General features: G+C 44.9%; 4 protein-coding genes across 6 annotated transcripts; 3 read left to right on the top strand and 1 right to left on the bottom strand.

Annotated features, from left to right (window-relative positions):
- Positions 1–782: 782 nt before the first annotated feature.
- On the bottom strand, positions 783–7,662 carry nit1 (nitrilase 1). Of its 3 annotated transcripts, XM_084691455.1 has the most exons (9): positions 7,486–7,662; positions 7,256–7,291; positions 6,889–7,110; positions 2,547–2,645; positions 2,054–2,284; positions 1,824–1,927; positions 1,589–1,725; positions 1,259–1,384; positions 783–1,153 (listed from the first exon to the last, which is right to left on the bottom strand). In XM_084691455.1, exons 4-9 carry the CDS (start codon positions 2,636–2,638, stop codon positions 884–886), a joined length of 960 nt encoding a protein of 319 aa, XP_084547581.1. In that variant the 5' UTR covers positions 2,639–2,645; positions 6,889–7,110; positions 7,256–7,291; positions 7,486–7,662; the 3' UTR covers positions 783–883. The 3 variants fall into 3 exon arrangements, with proteins under 3 accessions (XP_084547581.1, XP_084547582.1, XP_084547580.1); XM_084691456.1 differs by lacking the exons at positions 7,256–7,291; positions 7,486–7,662 and adding an exon at positions 7,111–7,240 and having other exon boundaries at positions 6,889–7,002; XM_084691454.1 differs by lacking the exons at positions 7,256–7,291; positions 7,486–7,662 and having other exon boundaries at positions 2,547–2,648; positions 6,889–7,154.
- pfdn2 (prefoldin subunit 2) lies at positions 2,673–5,207 on the top strand. Its single transcript, XM_084691457.1, has 4 exons — positions 2,673–3,019; positions 3,624–3,712; positions 3,983–4,106; positions 4,341–5,207. Exons 1-4 carry the CDS (start codon positions 2,939–2,941, stop codon positions 4,527–4,529), a joined length of 483 nt encoding a protein of 160 aa, XP_084547583.1. The 5' UTR covers positions 2,673–2,938; the 3' UTR covers positions 4,530–5,207.
- LOC146221924 (uncharacterized) lies at positions 5,327–8,809 on the top strand. The gene is given in 6 exon segments (XM_084692108.1): positions 5,327–5,827; positions 6,272–6,436; positions 6,438–6,617; positions 6,724–6,731; positions 7,119–7,308; positions 7,497–8,809. Coding segments are annotated over 6 exon segments (1,395 nt in total). The 5' UTR covers positions 5,327–5,824; the 3' UTR covers positions 8,346–8,809.
- A 999-nt stretch (positions 8,810–9,808) lies between these two features.
- On the top strand, positions 9,809–12,524 carry b4gat1 (beta-1,4-glucuronyltransferase 1). The gene is made up of 2 exons (XM_084691453.1): positions 9,809–11,238; positions 11,436–12,524. The coding sequence occupies exons 1-2, from the start codon at positions 10,138–10,140 to the stop codon at positions 11,625–11,627; spliced, it is 1,293 nt and encodes a 430-aa protein (XP_084547579.1). The 5' UTR covers positions 9,809–10,137; the 3' UTR covers positions 11,628–12,524.
- Positions 12,525–22,651: the final 10,127 nt, after the last annotated feature.

Here is a 22,651-nt window from a genome sequence, read left to right as displayed (position 1 = left end):
CGAGGAGGACTACCGCGTTTCCAATGTGAACCGGCGGGCGTCCCTAAGTACTAAAACGAGGTTCGACTGACATTTACTTCCGGTCTCTTGATCTCCCACCCCACTGCTTGTGGTCGCAAAGGGGCGCATTGTCAGCTATGTAATCCACGCATAAAAGTATAAAAACTCTTATAAAAGTTAAAAACTAAATTGTCAGCCTCTCTCGAGGGAATAACGCCAGGAAACACTTTGTAGTAGTGACATCTTGCGATAGGCTATGTATTATTTTAATGAGCATAGCAAATATATTATAGACTTGTCTTAAACGGGTTTTGTGTGTTTTATCAAAGTATAAAGGTTGTTATCTTTTCTTGTCATTTAAGTATAATATTAATGGAATCGAAAGCTTGTTGACACAATACGTAACACATTAACAAACAGCACCATCTACTGATTACACATTGAGTAGCTGACAATATAGGTGAGGTTTTAAATCCCTTGGGCTGTACAAGGATCCTTGTACCTTGCTCCAAATCCTTTTTTTCAAAATATAGTTATAAGAAAGTTCAGGACAATCAATCGTTCAGTTCAATGACATGTGACAGTAGTGTTGCCTAAGCTAGAAGCAGAAGAAGGAAAGTTACCAGTCACATTTACTTTACCTGCTTCAGCAAAATAATAACCATGCCCATATACAAACCCAGAGAGAGCATAGATCTTAGAGGAAGTTTGACAGTCACAACCCTTCTCACTCAGTCGTTCAGTAAGCTAAGTGTAAACAGCTTCAGTGTTTGACTTGACTCTGGAATTTATCATTTTTATTTTACTTTTACCAGGCAAATCACTTAAGAACATAATCTTATTTACAAAAGCAGCCCGGCAAGACACCAAAAGCCCTCTGTGGCTACGGCTCCTCGTCTAAACCGTGGTAGAAGCCGGTGTGTCGTCGATGCTGCTGGACGGGCATGTTCCTCCTGGTGTTCCTCAGTTTCTCCAGGTCCACCTCCACCAGGGCCATGCCCGTCTGCTCCCCTCCGCAGTCCCCCATCACCACCCCCCAGGGGTCCACCGCCAGCGCGTGGCCGTACGACGAGCGCTTCTCGTGGTGCTTGCCCACCTGAGCGGACGCCAGGACGAAGCACTGCGTCTCGATGGCCCGGGCACGGAGCAATGTCTGGAGGCGGAAGGAAACGTGTGATTCGTTTTTCGATGTGGAAATAGGGCCTCGGGGGGGGGGGGAAGTAGGACTGGTTGGAAGTGTGTCGTTGACTCTACTCACTTCCCAATGGGCTGTTCCCGTAGCAACAGTGAAGGCCGATGGGTAGGTCAGGATGTCCGCCCCCTGCCGCAGCAGGGCCAATGACAGCTCAGGGAATCTTAGGTCATAGCAGATGCCCAGTCCAACCTGGAACCCAGTGAAGAAGACAGGGAGGGCAATTCTAAGAATGTTGAATTAGATTGTGGGATTTTCAATCGGATTCTACTGTGTACATTCTAGAATCTTTAATTGGACTTGGAAGAACTACTACAGATTCTGTTTACATTTCTATGGTGTTTTTTTGTGCTGTCGTTCCAACAATGTATACAGAGCTAGAACAGAGGAATATACCTTGCCAATGGGTGTTTGTACAGGGGGAACCAGGGACGGTCCAGGTATGGTGAAGGCACTCTCTCTCAGGGATACACCTTTCTCTGGAAGCTCAACGTCAAACAAGTGGGACTTTCTGTACACTGACACAATCTCACCTGTAGACATAAGGAGGATGTGTGAGAGCCTGTGTGTGTGTGTGTGTGTGTGTGTGTGTGTGTGTGTGTTTATGTGTGTGTGTGTGTTTGTGTGATACCTTGATCATTAATAATGACGTGACTGTTATAGATTCGTCTGTCGGCCTCCCATTCATGTCCTCTTTCATGGAATCCACCAAGAGAAAGCCACACTCCCAACGAACTGGATGGGACGGAATGAAATGGAATCACAGACCAACAGAACAGACAGAAAAGAACTGCACGGAATACTCTAGAACATCTCTGTCCATAACTTAGGCCACTGGAGGCTATGGTACCTGGTACATACCTGGCCAGTTGTTTGTAGCGGAATATGATATCTCCAGACAGACTCTCAGACAGCATCAACGTTTCGTCTCGACTGGAGCCTATGTAGTCAAACCCTTCTGGTAGGAACACCATGCTGGCCCCGCCTTCCTTAGCCCCCTTCACCAACTGTCTGCAGGCGGAGAAGTTTGCCTCCTTGTCTGGGGTTGCTGTCACCTGGCACACGGCTGCAACTGGAATGGAGGACGACATTCTGGAAGAAGACGGGAAGAGAGAAAAGGTCAAACGTAGATAAAGAGCTGAAAAGTCCTGAAGGCAAAATATAACTGGTTAAATTGGTCAGTGACCAAGTATTGTATCCCTCTGAAGAAGAATTAACTGCGGGTTAATTAGTTACTGGCCTAGAATTCCAGACAATGAACTGAAATGTTATTACGCGATTGTAAACAGTTCACTTCTGACAAAATGTAATGCATAGCCTATTATTTGGCTAATTACGTGTCTTTTTAGACTACCTGTGTTGAAGTCGGATGCAGCTCAATCTTGAAGACGCCCGACAGCACACTTGCTTCACCCGAATTCTCAAGGTGCACCTGAGCGCAAGCATTGAGTTGCTGCTGGTGTAAAAAAAAAAAAACAGTATATCTGACGAAGTTCAAGTTGTCATATTAAATCTCCCACACACGCAGGCACGTACTTTGAACTCCTGGTTTTGTATTTTAAAAAATCAAAACGGCAAACATGTTGCCATTTACTACACAAGGAAAAACACTCGATTAACGGCAAACATCGCTATGCAGTCAATCCATATAGCATGAAGGATTTTCTTCTCAGGCAATCACATGAGACAGCTCAAGACAGTAAGTCTGGGCCTTCAGCTTCCCCACTCTAGCAACACCCTTCCAAGATGGCAGCGAACAGTAGCAGCACGGGTGGCAAACCCACTAACAGTACCGCAGGAAAACCGTCTGGGCCCTCGGCCGAACAGGTATCCTCGCTTTCTGCAAAATTCAAAATATTAAATTACTCGTTTGCTTGCTTTTCAATAGCTGTATGCCCGGCCGAATAGGTCAAATCACACATTCAGTTACAGAGCCAGTTGGCTTGCTAGCTACTGTCGCCATCATCACTCAGTGATTCCTATTAGCGTGTCAGTTAGCTACAGTACGCGTCTTACCACTGTAGTAGTTAGCAAGCTACTGTACCTACTTGGATGCAATTTGTATGTTATGTATTGTGTTATGCTACAGGATTTTCAATTAGCCTTAAAATACTCAGAGTGTGACATGGTTTTGAGTGCATAAGATCAGAGTCGCGCCCTATCTAATTTACAAGAATGAGGCCAGGACTTGGTGCTGAGCAAGCAAATATGCTATTTTTGCCTGGGCAAAGAGCTTCAAAACGTAGCCAGGCTCCGTACTGGAGCGTCAATCTAGATGACAAATCAATCCAGATAACATGTGTTTAGTCTCTTCTCGCTTTACGTTGGGTTCATTACAGGCAAAGCTCCATCTAGAAAACATGTTTAGGCCACAGAGAAATACAATGAGTCACATCTGTGTAAGATTGTGATCAATTTTGTGTGTGTGTAGGTAGTGGCCTCCTTTCAGAGAATGCGTCAGGAGCAGCGCAGTATGGCCTCAAAGGCCACGGAACTGGAGATGGAGATTAACGAGCACAGGTACCACCTTTAGCTATGTATCTATCTGGAACACCTCTTATATACTCAGTTTGCTGACAAAGTACCCTTCACCCAATGCACTGTTTGAGATCAAGCTAGATAAATGACCTTCACCTCTTCTTTGTGCAAACATAAACAAGACAAGGATACTTAGTATTAAACAGTAAGAGACTTATTAGTACCTAATAAGTCTCATATTGTTTGAAAACTGATCTTTCGCTTTGCTCGGCTCTCTCCTTTTACGTCTTGTTTAATGCCTGTGTTCTCCAGCTTAGTCATCGAAACCCTGAAAGACGTGGACCCTTCTAGGAAGTGCTTCAGGCTGGTGGGGGGCGTGCTGGTGGAGAGGACCGTGAAAGAGGTTCTGCCTGCGTTAGAAAGTAACAAGGAACAGGTGCGACTGAAACGCCTACATACTGAGCTGCCTGTTGCTACTCATACGCACTGTGGTTTAAGATGGCCTTCCTCCGACAGTATTAGCTACGCAACCTAAAGTCTATTCCAGACACTGACAGACTGGGTTTCCCCTGGGTTGGGTTGTCAGGTTGATTCAGTGACGAGAAACTGTAAACTCTAACCCTACGTCTTGATGGCGTTCCCTCTTCCTTTTTTTTTCCCTGTTGTACAGATCTCGAAGATCGTCGAGTCCCTCAATACACAGATGCAGACGAAGGGCCGAGAACTCACAGAGTACAGGGAACGCTACAACATCCGATTGGTGGGAGAAGGAGAGGATCAGGGCAAATCGGCATCATCCTCCGAAAAGGACAGCGAAGGGGGCGGGTCTAAAGGCGGGGCTGGCGTTCTAGTTTCATAGGGTTAGCAGTTAGAAGCATTTGGTTATGTAGGGAAATTGTGCCACATGCAACATCAGTACAGATCCTAGACAGCATTTTAAAAAGGATGGGGATTTCCTAGTGTCATTCATGAATGAAAGACAACATCACCAATGTCTTGCTATTGGGATTGGGTTTCCAGAACATTGGATTTAGGTTCAAATAAAAGGTGTTTTCTGTTTAGACTGGTTTGTTCCGTGATTGTTTTGAGAGAAACCTTTTTAAAGGCAGTTTTTCACCGATTGTCATCATATTGAAATGGATCCATAAGCCTTGTATGCGTTTAGCTGATGTAAACACTTTGTGTATAATGACTGTAAACAGTTGATCATTTTGGAATGTTTACATACTTGTGTCTTGTAGAAAACACATTTGGATATGAATGTGATGATTACTCTCATCATCAAAATAAGTAGTGTGGTATTGTAACAGGATTATAATTATTCTGAGGCCTTACGGTTCTGTTTCATTGGAAACTATCAAAAAACGTTTTTCTGTCTGGATCCACTGTTTGTTAAGACCTATGAGCTAGAAGGGTAGTCTATGTCTGATGGCACAAAATGCTGCCCAGGATCTGAAATGCACTGTACACAACGTTCATGTAGTTGAATGTGGAACATTTGTTTTTGTTAATGTTTGAATTAAACAATATGGCAAAATGTTGCATCCTCATATTTTCTTATATAGTAGTGTTAAAAGCACTCGCAATAGAACGGCAATTTACCTATATCAGCTTTTCTATGAACAACACGTGAAATTATAGATGTATAAAAATTATTTGTCCCATCTTAAAAAATGTGCAGGATGAAAAAGTGTCGACGAGGATGGGATTCGAACCCACGCGTGCAGAGCACAATGGATTAGCAGTCGCCTACAGTCGCCTTCTAGTCTGTTAATGTTGGAATATAAAGGCCAATAATATTAGTGAATTCTTCCCTGGTCCAACATTCAGCGCCAATAATATTAGTGAATTCTTCCCTGGTCCAACATTCAGCGCCAATAATATAAATTAATTATTCCCTGGTCCAACATTCTGCGCCAATAATATTTGTGAATTCTTCCGTGATCCAACATTCTGTGCCGATAATATTTGTTAATTCTTCCACGCTACATTTTGAATCAATACTATTTGTGAATTCTTCCCTGGTACAACATTTATAATCTATGTTGGCCAATTTTCTGCCCAACTCCAAACTACGAGCACGAACCGCGGAAAAGTCCGTCTTTTTTAACAACTGGCTAGTACAGTACAACATTTTAAGTCTACTCATGAGTCATGGTAAGTATTTAGCTTAGGCCTACAAATTTAGCTACTGACATCATTTCATATAATTAATGTCACCTGTTTTAACATATTGCCATATCAAAACTCATAATATAATTTACGTAGCCTATTATATGACTAGAATTTCTTGCATGCTAATGTCAGTTTGATAATGCTAAGAGGCTATCTAGGCTACTTCTGTGAGGATGCTGTACTCAAGAGCCTAGTTCATTCATAGAAGCATAGCAGCATTCGGGCAGCAGTTTCAATAATTAATATGGGGCCCTACCCGCATAAAACATAAACATAGTAGAGCAGAAAAAGCAAGGTTTCCTGTTGGTTTGCATCACTGGTATATTATTTTATTGCGTGCACTTTCAGCTTCATGAACGATATAGCCTACAATTAGGCTATAGCTCCGGCGTTTTACGTTGGTATAAGCCTCGCCCTTTCACGCAGGCAACTTCACTGCGGTCGCTCATGGGGAACAGGGGCAACGACTCCCTTGGTGTTCCCTTGTTTGACACGGCGAGGATGGAGCACATATGGCATGTCCAGAGAAAGCATCTCAAGTGCATCCAGGACTTGCCAGGTGTTGCTCTATACACCAAGACAGGGGAGCTCACAAACGGGAGGTGTGCGTTTACCAATGTACAGATGTGCCAGAGGCTCTACATCGTTAGAGTCTTTCCATCTCCACTTGAACCGCTTCATACCAGGTTTGTGTCTGTCAGACATGTTGGTTCATGTGTTGTATAGTCTAAGAATATTTCACAATTCAATATTTATTAATGTACTTCTACCAGTGCCAACAGTCTAAACTTCCAGATATACCTGTTGGAGGGACTGCACAGATGGAACCAGGACCGTGGTAGTGCTGCCCTGTCTACTGGACCATCTGCTATACGCAGCTACTCAGGTGACCTGCTTCACTGCGTCAACCGAAACTATGAGAAGCTGTTCGGCAGGAAGGTGGCACCAGGGTTCTGTCCACCCTCACGTTATACTGGTGAGTATTTGAAACACATTTGTAATTCAACTTGGTTTAAAAGAAGAAATAAAAAAATCCACTTTACCTCTATTGTTTTAGGAGAGCTCATAGGAGTGCAGTATCTCTACCGGCAGACGGGTCAGGCACTGCAGGATATGCACCCTGATTCTGAGGGAACTGCCCAGATGCTAGAGGAGCACTACGTGGAGGACAATGTGGAGGAAGATGAGGGCTTCGCAGATGTAACAGATCCCACAGTGCTCAACTTGGAGGTCCAGGCTCCAGCCTCTCTCCCTCCTGGTCCCACCTCCTCAGATGGAACAGATCCCACAGTGCTCAACTTGGAGGTCTGGGTCCAGGCTCCAGCCTCTCTCCCTCCTACTGTAGTCCCTCCTCCTCCTCCCATGCATCTGGTCCGCCCTCCAGCATCACTACACAGAGCAGGAGCTTACCCTCTCGTCTGTCCTCCGAGGCTGGAGCTGTTCAAGCTGAGGATGAGGATATGGTAAGTGCCAGTGTGGTTAATTTGAGATATGTGCTGTAGGTATATACTGTGGATAGGAGCCCAGCTCTTTTTGGATACCTATATAAGGATGTTTGATCATATCCACACCATCAATAAAGTGTTATTAGAGGTCAGTGTCAGTATTACATCACTGTTTTTTTTGTTAGTTTTTTTTACCATTTGCATAGGCTGTTGATGTGCAGAACATCCCAGGGTTACAGCATGTGGACAGGCTAGCGGAATACTTGGTTGAGCTTCGGGACCAGACCTCTCTCTGTCTGACCAACCAGCAGGCAAGCACAATAACAGCCCTGTGGGAGAGCCTGGATGCCTGGGACAAGCAACGGGTCGTGTATGCTGCACGTCACCAGCGGAGACTTTTGACTGGACGTTTTCGAATGCTGAAAAAGCCCTGCGGAACACCTGGCGTGGAAAGCACGACCCGCTGCTTGCTAGGGGCAGGTGGTGTGCCTGCCCAGTGGCCTGACTGCTGCAGGCTGGTAGAAAACATTGTCATAAGGCTGTGCAACCTCTACCCAAGCCCGTTGAGGAAAGGGAAGGGGGCTGTCTCCAGGTGGTCCCTAATTATTAGGGAATACAGAAAAATAAGGCAACTTGTCCTGGGGAACTCCCAAGTAATGCAGGGGACAGAGATTCAACTGGTACAAATAAACCAGACAACTCTCACCCAGTGGCACAACAGCAGACAGAAGAGGCAGGAACGATCTGCGCTGCTCCAGGGCACTGCATTGCCTCCCTCCCTATCAGAGGCAGAAGAGCCTCTTCAGGAGGTGATGGTGCTCCCTGTCCAGCCAGCACCAGCACGACAGCAGCATCAGTTCCGGCTGCCAGATAGCACAGCCAATCAGTCTCAAAAGAGGCAGACAGATTCTCATCGGCTCCTTCACCGCCACATCTTGCCAAAGAGGCCAACGAATGGGCAACCAGAACCCTTTACGGCACCGCTACTGCTCACACCAGGAGCACAAATTCTTTGTCTTATTAGCTGTCCCAACAGCTACAGTGCAGAGTGCTAGCACCATCCCAAAGAGGCCACACAGACGGACGGTAAAGGCAAACACAAAATAATTATAATGTATAAGTGAATTAATAAGTAGGCTGTATGTTCATGAAATTGTTTTCCCAATAAAAACATTTACATTTATAAAACAGAAAACAATCCTTGCATGCCAATCGGGTCAGAATGACCCGAAGATAACACAAGGGTTAAGCAGAATTGATTTGGGGGGGCCCATCCAAATTTGTTAAATTAACATAACAGGGCTCCAGCCTAACTTTTTTTACGAGGAGCACAGTAGCCCCTGACTGAAATTTTAAGGAGCGCAAGCAGAACATTTAGGGGCACACCTTATATTGACCTTCAATGCATTTATAAAGGTAACTACAGAGGGTGCAATTCAGTGGCAATTTTAGACCCTTTTTAAGAGTGCTCAAGCACCCCTAAAAATAATAATATATATATTTTAAAATATATTGTTTATTATCATTTGATGCCGGTAGTTCATGAAGAACGGCACATCCTTCGTTTTTTAATTCACTCAATATTTTGCATAATAATACATAAATGTATTGATTGCTATCAAGTGAAATTAGGGATTTATATTAGCAAGGGGGGTTTAGCACTTTTACAAGGCACTGTATTCATGTCATATTCTCATTGGGGGCTGAGCACCCCTAAAGGTCTGATCCTAGATTCGCCCCTGGTACAAATTCTGGGGAAATTGTGGGGTGTGCCTGCGTCGGTTGCAGATGGGTCCGTTTTTTTACTTTCATTTTTACAACTAATATACAGCGATAAGCTTGAGTTTAAATACATTATTTATGTGACATTGCGTACTATACATGCCTCCGACACCACAACACGATATTTGCTGAGTTTAACAGCGCAACAGCTCAAACACGGGCAAGGATACAGTAGGAACGCTAGTGCTAAATAAGTATTTAGGTGCTAAGCTCCATGACGCTGGGTAAGAAGGGCTCGTGAAACTGCACACCAAAAGAACGAAGGGGAACCCACTTGTATGGCAGATTAAGACATGTTCGTAGGAACCTAGCGAAAAATAGCCTAAACTTTCCAAAACATTTAGCTAGGTTTATAGGTACCTAGCGAAAAATAGCCTAAACTTTCCTAGACTTTTAGCTACGGTACTAATGCTGAGGGCTCGCTGATATCGCTGTCTTGATAGGCAGATCTTGTTAGGAATGTGTTCGGAATTGTGTTTGCCTGTCCAATTCTTCGGCCTATGAATTTAGTGGTTTCCAGATCGGGATGGAAGAGTTTTTGTAGTTTTGAGTACGTTAATTAAATTCACAGCGTTAAAAAAAAGTGTTTGCAAATGTATCATTTACCTCCAATATTACCAGGAAATTGTTTATCTCAAACGTTCGTGTTTACGCGGAACATGAATTAAATAACGACCCCTGGCAAATTGAAACATGCCCGTCTATATGGTTCAGTACGGTAAAAATGTAGAGGAGCACCGACATGCGCTGCAATAGCCAGCCTTGCTCTGTGATTTTGATATGACATGGACGAACACTGACGGAAGCACACACACTCAAATATGAAGAACGCAATCATTTTTCTATCGATAATCGTATCGAACCTCGTGGCAGCGTTACCCATACACCATTGCAATGTATTTCAACAGTAGGTCTGGTCCCTTTTGTCTTCCATGTCCACAACGACAGCTACATGTTATGTTAGCATAAGATGGCTAGCCCACACCAAACATATCACTAGATAGATAGCCAGCTAGCTGGTTACTGGACTTCACTTGCCGAACAGTCTGTATGTAGTCTTCTGGAATGCATTTCTCCAAGAAATGTTCGGTGTTCAAGGTAGTGCTCAGCGCTCTACTTATAGTGGCGCTCCTACAGATAATCTATCTGAACTTTCTGTCAAGGCTGCACGGTAAGCAGCAACGGTACCGCTTCTCCGAACTTTTCGGGGGTTCCGGCAAGAAAAACGGAAACCCGGAGAAAAATACTCGGAAGGAACACCTCAGGTACTCGCTGTCAACGGGGGGGATCTTCGACAGCAGCGGACAATACCGCGTGTACAAGAACTTGATCAAGAGCGACTTTTCGACTAATCATAAACCAGGAGCGGACCCCAGCGCAAATATCTTGGCCCTGGCCACGCACACAACCATCAACAACCTCCATCACCTGGACTCTCTCCTGGAACGCTGGCAAAACCCTCTGTCGGTGGCCATATTTGCACACGGACAAGATGCCAAGTTTGCCACAGCCCTGGTTTACGCGCTCAGCACCTTCTGCCCCCAGATCCAATCCTTGGTGGACTTCCACTTGGTGTGCCACTCGGGGGAGATGGCCAGCTTCCCTGACCAGGACCGGGAACACTTTCTGGGGCTGGAGGACTGCGATGCGGTCTTTGCCCGCCTAGAGACCCACAGGGATCAATTCAAGAACTACGCCATTGGGAGCAACGTCTCCTACCCCAACAACCTCCTTCGGAACGTGGCCCGGGGCGGCACGGACGCATCCTACATCCTGGTCATCGACATCGACATGGTGCCCAGCGCCGACCTGCACCCGCAGTTCCTCGCCATGGTGACGAGGCGCGAGCCCCTGTCGGACGAGGTCTTCGTGATGCCCGCCTTTGAGATCCGACACACCAGAAAGATGCCCGCCACCAAGTCAGAACTGGTCCAGCTGTACCAGGTGGGCGAGGTGCGACCTTTCTACGAGGAGCTGTGCCCACGATGCCAGGCCCCCACCAACTATTCCCAGTGGGTAAACCGCCACGCCCGGGGGGCGGGGCCATTGGAGGTGGCCTACACCCTCAGCTGGACGGACCCCTGGGAGCCCTTCTACATCGGGCCCCGCAGCGTGCCTCTGTACGACGAGAGCTTCAGGCAGTACGGCTTCAACCGCATCAGCCAGGTAGAGAGGCGTCTAAACCTGGGTGTCCTGCGTGTAGGACAGTGTGTGTGTGGGTGTGGGGGGGGTGGGGGATTGGGTGGGTGGGTGTGAGGTAAAATGGAACACGGGCATACAATTACATTCGCTTTTTATCTCTCCCACCTGTCTCACCAAACATATCTGTAAATAACTCTCACCCGCCTTCCCCCCTCCCCCAGGCCTGTGAGCTCCACGTGGCGGGTTACCGGTTCTCCGTTCTGACTTCCGCCTTCGTGGTGCACCAGGGCTTCAAGGTCCAGGGGGAGTTCCACGCCAAGAAGGACGAGGAGAACCGACGGAACCGCTTGCTGTTCCGCAGCTTCAAGGAGGGTCTGAAGACCAAGTATCCGTCGTCCCCTCGACGGTGCTGAGTGGTCGACCCCACCCCCCTTCCTCTTAAACCTGCCCTGCTTCCTCCGCAGATCTGGTCTGGCACCACTACAATCATACAAGACCACAGAACATGAACGGTTTTTACAGTGCTTTCTCGCTCTCTCACACACACACACAATGTGCCAATCAATCCAAGTAGATCAACCACTAGATGGCAACAAGAACACTAATAATAACAAAACAACATCTTTCAGTGTGTTAAACCAAGTGTGAATAACAGCCTGTTCTCTAAAAGTCCCAACACATTTCTGTCAGATTACTGATGCGCACTGATTCTACAGTGTTGTTTTAAGATGGGCACCGCCCCCCTCCCCTATGTCAGAGTATATCCAGGCATAAGCTGTCTTATGACACTCCACTGGAAGCTAATACAAGAAGTACAGTATTTCAGAAAAATATTTATTAGTATTATACTACACATGAGACTGAAAAACAGTTAAGTTATATGCAATAGTATAAGGCTAAGCTATCAATTCTATGATTTTTTTGTTACTACTGATGAATTTTCAAAGGAATGCTTTTATTTATAAAGGTTTATGTTATGTTTTACTTGTGTGTTAAGTGTTACAGGTGCCATTCGAAAAGTTTTTCTTTCTCGTATGTATTGGATTTTTATTAATGCAGTGTTCTACTGATAGACTTTGTAGACCCACAGAAGTGACTGTAGCAGAAGAATATAAACTATGGGAAAACACAAAAGTTGTTCAACAAATAATACATATTGTACATTTTTATTTTGGTGTGAATTTTTCATGCATCATCTGCACACTGTTATTAGAGTGTAATATTTTGTGGTTGAAAAAAATACCTTAATTTCCCGTTTTGAGAATGCTGTTATTTAAGAATTATATTAATAAAACAGATGTTTGAATGATTCCATATGTCTAGGGTTTCTAAAAAACAAGTAAAACTGATATTTTCTGTCATTCCTGTATCTTATTTCAGTCTCAGCATCACAGAGCTATTTTATGTTTTGTCCACTAGAGGGGGCACTTACATTTACATTTAGTCATTTATCAGACCCTCATATCCAGGACGACTTACAGTAAGTACAGGGACATTCCCCCCGAGGCAAATTGGGTGAAGTGCCTGGCCCAAAGACACGTCATTTTGCACGGCCGAGAATCAAACCGGAAACCTTCTGAGTATTGGGCGATTCTCTAACCGCTCAGCCTCACTTGGAAAACCAAACCTCTATACTGAGCAGGAAAGTGTCCTTCAGCTGAATTCCCAAAAATGTTTTATCAGGTGTGAAAATGTATTCAGCTCTTCCACCTTAGTATCTCTCTACTCTAGATTCAAACTCGAGAATCAATTTCAATCTTCATAGACACACTGGACCTAGAACTAAACTTGCCTACATTACAAATGGCTGCCGACTGACAAGATTATCACAGAACACTCAAATTGTAAGTGTTGTATCTGAGACTCTGGGACTAAACAGCGGGACAGAAGCTCACAACATGTCTCAGAGGTTTATATATGTCCAGTCCTCTAAACCTCTAAGAATGTGACACCTGGTCCTTGGCGTGTTACATACCCACATCCAATTAAAAGCTCCCGTTGTGTGATTAAGCTCTGCATAGGAGTGAACTCCGAAGCGTCTCCTAATCTCACTACGCTATGATCAGGCCAAAGGTGGACACTGAGCTGTCAGGCCAGACACGGCCTCTGAGGCGAAACTGAAGGACAGCAGAGAAGAGAGAGGACGTATGTGTTCGACCCGGTAACGATGCTGGACAAATGTACAGTGCTGTAAGTGCTCGTAGGTTTGGGGCAGTTCTGGTCAATGTAACAAGGAGGAACCCCAAGGAACGGCTCTCCTACCGTTTAATGAAACTAGTTGTGTGGGCGTCTCTCCCTACCCCTGTGCGTGTGTGCGTTAATCAACTATAAGGGTCATTCATTTGACCTATCAGAAAAGTCTAAAAGTACGGTATGCAGGGATTACATGACTGAATATCACGTGTTTATAAAGGGGCCCAGTTGAATATTTTTTCACAGTTTCCCAGATATTCTGTACACACTTCTACACATTTCTAAAGGAGAAGTAAGCTGCTGGTTTGAAGTCAGTTTGTTCGCTGTGTGTCGGTGTGTGTCACGTGTAGGGTTAGCCACCGGACGGTCAGTGTGTGCTGTGGCTAAGCCACAATGAGAGTGACTGAGAAAGAAATGGAGATGCACGCAGAGAAAAGCATCTATCTATCAATCTATCCATCCATCTGGTCTGTCTCATCAATCTATCTGTCTATCTGTCAATCTACTATCTATCAGTCTGTCTATCTGTCTGGTCTGTCTGTTATCTATCCATCCCTTTTCCTCTGGCCGCATCATGAGCAGTCACATATCACCTTCCTCTTCCTCTTCCTCCCAGTCTCACCGCTCCTCCTTAACCTTTTCCCCTCCATGTCTCTCCCCCTCCACGTCTCTCCCCATACAGGTCTCTCCCCATTCAGGTCTCTCCTCGTCCACGTCTCTCCCCCTCCACGTCTCTCCCCCTCCAGGTCTTTCCCTCCATTTCCACCTCCATTTCCTTCACCCCCACCGCTCAGTCCGGCCCTCCAGGGTGTTAGAGTGGCAGAAGGCTGGAGGGGGGGGGGGGGGAGGGGGGCTAGCATGGATAAGAAGAGGCATTAAGCAGGTTTGGTGAGGTAAAGTGGGGTTTATCTCAGCAGCTTTGGGGAACGCGGCTTTATTTGGGTCAGGGAGCTTTACGACACAAGCAATTAGTGCTGTCCTGCCAGCACTCACTGGCAGGAGGCCTTCCTCTCGACGTCTAGATTAGTCGCACGCTAGTTGAGGAGAACACAAGAGGAGGATGGGGAAGGAGGGGGAGGAGGAAGGGGAGGCAGGAGGAGGAGGATGGGGGGGGGGGAGGAGGAGGAAGATGGAGAGAGAACAGAGGAGACGCATGGAAGGAGAGGAGGAGGATTGGGGAGGGAGAGGAGGAGGAGGGAGAGGAGGAACGGGAGGGAGAGGAGGAGGGAGTGGGGGTAGAGTACGAGGATGAGGAGGGAGAGGAGGAGGAAGAGGAGGTAGAGGAGGAGGATGAGGAGGTAGAGGAGGAGGAAGTGGGGGGATGGGGGGGGTTGTAGGGTGAAAGATGTCAGTTTTATTAAGCGGCGAAACATTCTGAATTTTGCGCCGTCTTACGAGAGCTCCTGTTTCACGGGTCACTTCCCGATAAGGGATCCAAAGGGTCGGTGACCCTAGAGGACTGGAGGACTTCGGTTCAACGAGCTGATCGTGTAACGTAGCATGTTTGACTGCTGTCTAAACGACCTGACACAATCAGGGGGCTTCGTGCATGCCATGTACGGTCACTGCTTCCTACGGTGACGGCTCATTTGGAACCACTTGACTGGAAAGGCAGATTCAACAAGCCCTGATTGGCTTTGCATGTGATTACGGACAAAGAGTTAGGAATAATGAACAATGGTTTTGGTGTTTTTGGTGTGTTGCGTGTAAAAAGGGCTGTACAAATACATTGGATTTGATTTGAATAGCCCTGATCATTTCTGTTGAGTCTGCAAATACAAAGCTGTTTGAACAACAAATGTTGCAAAGGAAGTTACAAGGATGGTTTCAATCCAAGCTGAAACTTGATGAGTTCTTTTATTCAAATTACTTGACAAAAAAAAGTAATGACTGAGGTCATTCAAGAAAGAAAAAACACAGAACCTCATCACAACCAGGACTTCTCTGCATGTTGTGTGTCTGTTAGCATGCACGCATGTTCTGGTGTGGTCATGTGAAAGTCAGAGATGAGCTGAGGGAGAGTCAGAGCATTACAGGTATGTCCAATGACAACAGCCCGCCAGCTCAACTCACACCTGCATAGTCCTGGAGCAGGGGAACCGATGTACTTAAACAGGGGAAGGCTTAAAAGGGGCAGCGTTGGGAGCGGGTAACCCTGAACGACATGATCTGGTACACGTATCACCCTGCCACTAAGCACTGCGCCCAGGGAGCTCTGGCTGCTTGTGCTTTAAACCTGTCCTGCTGACACCCCACCCGCCCTCCACACACACACACACCACCTGCCCTCCACACACACACACACACACACACACTCCCCCTGCCCTCCACACACACACACACACACACACACACATACACAGAGACACACCCCACCTGCCCTCCACACACACCTGAAGAATTCCATGGAAAGGATATTTGTACTTGTTTTCTTCATTGTATATAAGTCACTCTGTAACCTATCCATGTCATTCATTTAACCACCAAGCCCTAGCTGTGATAGACCAAATATCCAAGGATCTACTGATAAAACACCTGTAATTAAAGTAAGAAAGGATCTAAATCCTTTCTTAGCAACCACCAATTTCTTTCCTGTTAGAAATCCTCAGTACACTGTATTGGACCCAAGTGCAAGGAGATACAGAGGCAGGATTCACAAAACAAAGGGTTTACTTGAGAAATACGGTAGCACAAGGGATATGCACATAGACTTTGAAAATATAGACAGGGAACCAGAAACATGCTACATGCTAAGAACAATTACTGACCAAGTAGTTAACAGGGACTTAAACAGCACCCATGACAAGACACAGGTGGAAGCAGCAACACTAATGAGACAATTGACAGACGTTCAACAGGACGCAGGTGAACCTCATACACAGGGAACACAGGGACACGCTTGGGCAGGCCAACATAGACATGGGTACAGCTTTGGGCTTGACATACACAAACACACACACACGCACACCACACACACCGAGCCGCAGTGAGCTAAGTCTCCTTTGTCTGTTTAGCAACAGATGAGGGGGCCCATGATACAACGAAGCGGCTGTTTTCAAACACACCGCTCGGACGTCCTCTTGACACTCTCAGATTATCAGGCGGATTGCCAGTGATATCATGAGTGTGTGTGTGATGCGTGTCCTTTGTTTTGCTGAAGAGCCTGGAATAACCATGGAGACAGTAGAGTTCTGTGCTTTTATGGAATGCACCAAAGAAGAAAACCTGTACATAAACATTCTATAATCTATTATGGCATTGCTGTAAAGGGGTAATTACCAACTTTCGCAAACATTTTCATTTATTAGTAAAATTAATCATAAGTTTGCCGGCTGTCTGCAAGGATCACCTGACTGTATCTGAGGTGCTTTTTGTTGTTGTTTTTTTTGATAATTGTTCCGTGGGTAAACTAAATCAAGTGCACCCAAAGCTACATTTGTGTCATGTATGGAGCACATCTTAATGTCTGACATTGACAGATGACAATACCATTGGGGCATGCCAGAGGGGTGGGGCCAAGAGGAGAAGATCAGCGGGGAGGGAGCTATGTCACAGAGGCAGGAATGAATGGGCATTAAAGTATTAGGTGAGAATAAATCCTACCTTTAAGCCTTTTAGCATTCCTAAACAACTCCAATGACACCTGTTATATCATGGGATAGCCAGGAGGCAGGGGCGTTTGTTTGAGAAAGGTTTTTATACATCTACTTCCGCTTACAATTCTGTTGAATTCATGTTAAAGACACGAATAATTCTAATAATTCTAATTTGTTCTGGGAATGCAACGGTACCTAGGAATGATCTGCTGGACATGATGTTAGTTTCCTCCAGGATCACAATGACTCTTACTTAGAGACTTGTTGCTCTTGTTGGCTAGCTGTACCTGATTAAAAATTATTGTACTCACTGTGAAATATTTTTACTGTTGCTTGCTTTTCTACAGGCACACTCTTGCACTTTTTTGAGGTTCATGTTGTTTAATATTAACTTGTTTAACTACAAGCTCTTACAGTTCTTCCCATTAGCACTTTTTTTTTTTTCACAATGTATGCTTCATGTTTTTTTACCCGCAATATTTGGGGATATCTTGTTGTAATGATCAGTGACTATTGCACTTTTGTAAAGCTCTCTCTTGGAAGTCGCTTTGGATAAAAGCATCTGCTAAATGAATACATGTAAATGTAAATGAAGAAGTCACAATTCAGTGACCCTCTGTGTCTGATGTTCAAAGTCCCAAAAATAATTGGAGGCTCTTTCAACCTCAGGTCCCCCCCCCCCCCCCCCAAAAAAAAAGAAAAACATTCAAACAACACATTTGTGCTTTACCTTATAAAACAGTACCAAAGTCATTTCGTATATGTTTTCCCACCATCAGTCCAATGTTCTATCTACATGCAGGGCGTAGGGGCAGGGTGTGAAGGTAGGGGTAAAGCGTGCAAGACGCCCCTCTCAGTCGTTAATCACATTCAACGTTATGTCAGCCATCTCCGTGTGGTTACCTTCCAGAGGCTAATCACTGCTCAGAAGGCCAAGGCCCGCAGGAGAGTCAAACAAACAAACAAGGCCTCCACAGAAGACGATCGCTCATCTATTTCCAGCCCCCGAGGGCTTATCTGGGAACTGACCGGAGCGAGGGAGCTGGCTAAGCTGATCCACTGAGAGAAGATGATACTCAGGTGTCATTGTACTGTCTGGAAGTATATTTGTACACGGTGTGTGTGTGTGTGTGGGGGGGGGGGGTGGGTGCAGGTGTGTATCTGTGTAGACTGTGAAGGTACTTGATGGCCTGTGAGTTAACTGAAGCTGAAAAGAACATCTTGTTGTTTAAACTCTTGTCAGCTTTTGGGTTCTCTGGCACTGGGTTCTGTCTCAGGAGCTTTGTTTTCTTTCCCTGTGTTTCAGTGCTGAAAGGGATTTTTAGATGTCTGAATCAGGGTAGCACTACTGTATGGTAGGAGCAAGGAAGTTGATGTGGATGGGTTTCATGACAATGATCAGACAGGGGTATTACTACGATGGGGTGATGTTGGGTAGTAGAGTTATGGGTTAGGGTTAGGATTAGTGTTTTGTAATAATGATGGCATGTGAAAACAGTAAGGTATGGGCAAATAAAATACAATTGTATTTTTAGAGAAGTCAAATCTTTTTTTGTGTTACCATGCATCGACTGAACACAGTGTCACAAGTTAAACCCAGTGAAGACATACTTAACTCTCAGCATAATCTTTCTCCTGGGAGAAAATATGTTAAAATCATCACCACCAAAAACCACTGTCTGAAGAAGGGACATGGATGTTTTACAGTGACCCAAGGACTCTGGTTGACAGGAATGCAAAACACGTTTTCTATAGAAATGTATCAATGTGACTTACAGTAAATATCTCTTTACAGGACTCTTACAACACATCCACATGGATTATCAGTAAATTTGTTTTTGTCAAGTATCCAGGTGATTGTCTTAGGTGCATTTGGTTACGACAAGTCTTCCATGCCGACTGGGAAATCCAACATCAGTAATTGTCTCTGGCTTACTAGTATCACCTGTGTTTACCCATCGTCTACGTAGAGATAAGAGATTTGTCTCCTCTCTCCTTGCAATGAGGCGGAAGTGACTGTTGTTTGTTTGGTTCATGCCTTCAGGGAAGAGGTGTTAGGTAGACCTAGGATAACACAGGGTGTGTGGGTGTGTGTGTGTGTGTTGAGAGGGGGGCTTGTCTGGGAGGATAGTGCTATAGAGTTGCAAATTAGTTTGTAATTAGCCCTCCTAAACATTTGCCTCGAGGGAATTAGTATTTTCAGTGTGTGTGTTCTCCTGAGCTTGTTGTGTGCGTGCTTTTCTGAGCTTGTTATTGTGTGTGTGTGTGTAAATGTGTATGTGCGACAGCGCTTGTGTTGTGACCTCATTTTCTTTGGCAATAGGGGTTGGTTGATGATAAGGAGATAATACTAATTAGTTCTCCTCCCAGTTGCTTGTTAATTGTGTTTCTGTGTATTTATACAGAATGGTAATACTCCCCCCCCCATCACACACACCCTCACACACACCCTCACGCACGCACACACACCCCCTGCATTGCCTCTTGGCAAAATCAACAGCTCATTTTTAAGAAGGATCCTTCTGTTTAAGCCTCTAATTAATTATGCCAAGTGGGGTTTCAATTCCACTGCCCTTGGTCATTAAGAGGAGGTGGGAGGGGGAGAAGGAGAGGGGGAGGAGGGGGTGGGAGTGGGGGGGAGGAAAAGGAGAGGGGGAAGAGGGGGTGGGGGTGGAGGTGGGGAGGAGGAGAAGAAGAGGGAGGTGAGAGAAGATTGTTTGAGGAGGTGGAAGGAGGAGGAGGTATGCTTCGGTGGTAGACTTGTAAGATTACAATACTTGTACAGTATAATGTGCAAAATATCATCTACTTCAGATAACTCTGCTCGATGGTGTTTGAATCCCCCAATGGCTCCTTAGAGGCAGCTAACCCTAACCTCAACCGTAAACCTACCCATCCCCTCGCTGCCTGGAAGGCGCCATTGGGGACTTAAAACACCAAACACTGTTAACTCTTCTCATTGTGAAGGACAGAATATTGTTCACACATGGGATGAATAGTCATTTTGCAAATGTATGCATAAATAGTTAAATAAATAATAAATCAATTCATTGTTAAAAAATATACCCTTAGTAGACAAAACGATAATAATAAAAATATAAATATTCGTCATAGCCCACTGACAATTAATAATTAAATCAAAAACATGATCAAATTTTGGTTAGGCTAACTGAATTACTTAGAGAAATACATTGAAGCAACTGTGAGATTTTCTGAGGAAAGCCCTACCAGCCTGCCCCTGACAAACACAGTGGTGGCAACTCTCCCTGTATAAAAATCTTTCTGAGAATGGGAGAAATAAATCAATAGAATTAAAAAAGCTGCTCTTTCTCCTCTCTCTGTCTGTCACACACACACTAATACCCCCATTCTCTCTCTCTGTCACACACACACACACACACACACACACAGGCAGATCGCCATCTCTTCATCCCGTCCTAATTTTATGATTCATCCCATGCTAAGGGGGCTTGTGAGAGGTTAAGCAGATTGTGGCCCCAGTCTGCTCCAAAAGTGTTAACAGATTGAGGGTTTTGGGGGCTCTGTTTGAAGGGGGGGGGGGGGTACAGGAGGGGGCAGAGGGGTAAGAGCAACATGGTCTCCAGGGGTGATACTGATGATTGGTTTGGAGGTGGATGAAGACTGCTACAGGCATAGGGAAGGTAACTGGAGGCTAGGTGACATGTTGGCCATGATGGAAAATCAGTGCTAGTTTTTACGCAGCTCGTCAGCGATTCCGCCAGGACCTGTAAGGTGTCCTCACACACACCCGCACATTCCCGATCTGTAACTTTGAGTCGCACTCCCCAATGGATCAGCTCTGAGTCTTAACAAACACTACGGATTTGTTTGTCTTTCCAACTCGGATATATGATGATGGATCCAGGGCACTGGGGTTAGGGTGGCAGGAAATGTCTGAAACCTCAGAGAATCAGCTTAGAGAGGACATGATCTGCTCTCAGCTGCTTCCCCCTGCTCCCCCCCACACTTCCCTCCCCTAAGACCCCACCAACCAACATGCGAGTGCTGTTAAGATGCGTGTCACACATTAGTGACACGCATGCGCACACACAAATACATGTGTGGCACTGACACACTGTCCACACGCAGACAAAGCATACAAACACACCCTCTAGCTTTAAAATGTATTCTTCCTTGTCTCCTCGTATGCTGTATGTGGAGGATATTGTTAGCCTTCATTTGTCCAATCATTAGTATATTTAATTAAAGTTATGCTGGACACTAAAAAAATATTTAAAGTCAAACATTGACATCACTTTTAAAGAGTTGCTCAGGGAGTTTGCAGGCACAAATATTATATTTGGTTACAGTGCTGAGGTAAATACTACATCCAATTAACACACCCAAGTGTACACCTTTAGTGTTGTAAATGTGTCTTTCTATTGTGGATAACACGTATAACGTGTTTAACAACTAAACAAATACTCAAACTAATATATGACACAATATCAAATTGTTTACACACGATTAAGGAAGCTTAATTTAATGAGTTTTCTAATCTGGAATGTATTCTGATTTGACTGTTAACTATACCTGCACGCAATGGGACCCTAATGTTTATAGTTAAGCCTTAGTGTCTGTCAAAGCTGCTGGTTTAAGATTATCTCTAATATCTCATCAATCTTTTCTTCTTTACTTGTGACAGTATTATACGCTACAGATTCAATATTGTTCTGCAAGCAAAATGAGAAAAAAAACATAATTGTTGATAGTTTTTTAGTCAGTCTTTCAATTGTGTCAGGTAACTTTTTTCAGGGATTGAAAATGTCATGGCAAAAACATTTGAAGCTAATCTGTTTTCTAGACTGACTTCCTAAAACACATATTGTGTAACTCTTTACCTGACGAATACCTATGTGGAGACACACATCAGGACTCCTAATCTGCTACGACCAGGGGGGGGGGGGGGGGGGGTAGGTTCACTAAGCCACGGCATATTATTTAATTTATTTAAGACAAAAGGCTTTCTTTATGCAGACTTGGGAAAATAAATTGAATTTGTCATCAGAACAACAGATGTTCAAGCACTTCAGAGGCAGACTATCAATTTTCATGAACTATCAAACTATTTATTAATCAAACCTTTTATTCAGTGCGGTAGGTTCAACTGACAGATCTCACATATGCCTGCTTGCTTAAAAACGCTTTAAATAATTATCAAACCGACGAGGAAGTCATTCAGTAATATCTATGATTCTGTGTCAATGAATCCTCGTAGTAGACACTGTCCTAAAAGGGCAATTTGAAACGGTACCGTATTTGAAGAAACATGCCAATGATAAATAGGGATAATTACGAAATTTGTTTCCTTAAAGGACTTTTTAATTCCAAGATCAGAGGGATTTGCGAGACGGGTCATGTAATGTTGCATCCCTGTGCATATCACGACCTGGCGCGGGGGTCGAACTAGAGGATATGGTATAACCGTGTCTTCTTTAATTACCATGGCGGTATTAGTCGGGGATTGAAGAGAGATTCTTAGACGCTTTACCTGACATGCGTCTAGAAATGTCCCCGCGGTCAAGCGGAGACGCGCATGTGATACAGGTGTTTATGGCCTAAGCACAGAGCCGCTTGACTGCGAGAAGCAAATCCTCATTAAAAACAGAACGCTGAGTAGCTTCCTC

Source organism: Hypomesus nipponensis, chromosome 25, assembly GCF_054491055.1.
Source record: "Hypomesus nipponensis isolate SF chromosome 25, ASM5449105v1, whole genome shotgun sequence".
NCBI classification, from domain to species: domain Eukaryota; kingdom Metazoa; phylum Chordata; class Actinopteri; order Osmeriformes; family Osmeridae; genus Hypomesus; species Hypomesus nipponensis.
Note: the sequence above shows the minus strand (reverse complement) of the source record. Positions and strands in the feature narration are given on the sequence as shown.

Bases quoted from the DNA above. Each gene is read 5' to 3' on its own strand.
- nit1 (XM_084691455.1), bottom strand. From the start codon at position 2,638: ATGCTTGCGCTCAGGTGCACCTTGAGAATTCGGGTGAAGCAAGTGTGC. The intron at 1,385-1,588 runs GTATATTCCTCT...ACTGGGTTCCAG, and splicing joins TACAAACACCCATTGGCAAG to GTTGGACTGGGCATCTGCTA. The intron at 1,154-1,258 runs GTGAGTAGAGTC...TTCCGCCTCCAG, and splicing joins CGGGAACAGCCCATTGGGAA to ACATTGCTCCGTGCCCGGGC.
- pfdn2 (XM_084691457.1), top strand. From the start codon at position 2,939: ATGGCAGCGAACAGTAGCAGCACGGGTGGCAAACCCACTAACAGTACC. The intron at 3,020-3,623 runs GTATCCTCGCTT...GTGTGTGTGTAG, and splicing joins CTGGGCCCTCGGCCGAACAG to GTAGTGGCCTCCTTTCAGAG. The intron at 4,107-4,340 runs GTGCGACTGAAA...CCTGTTGTACAG, and splicing joins TAGAAAGTAACAAGGAACAG to ATCTCGAAGATCGTCGAGTC.
- b4gat1 (XM_084691453.1), top strand. From the start codon at position 10,138: ATGCATTTCTCCAAGAAATGTTCGGTGTTCAAGGTAGTGCTCAGCGCT. The intron at 11,239-11,435 runs GTAGAGAGGCGT...CCCCTCCCCCAG, and splicing joins GCTTCAACCGCATCAGCCAG to GCCTGTGAGCTCCACGTGGC.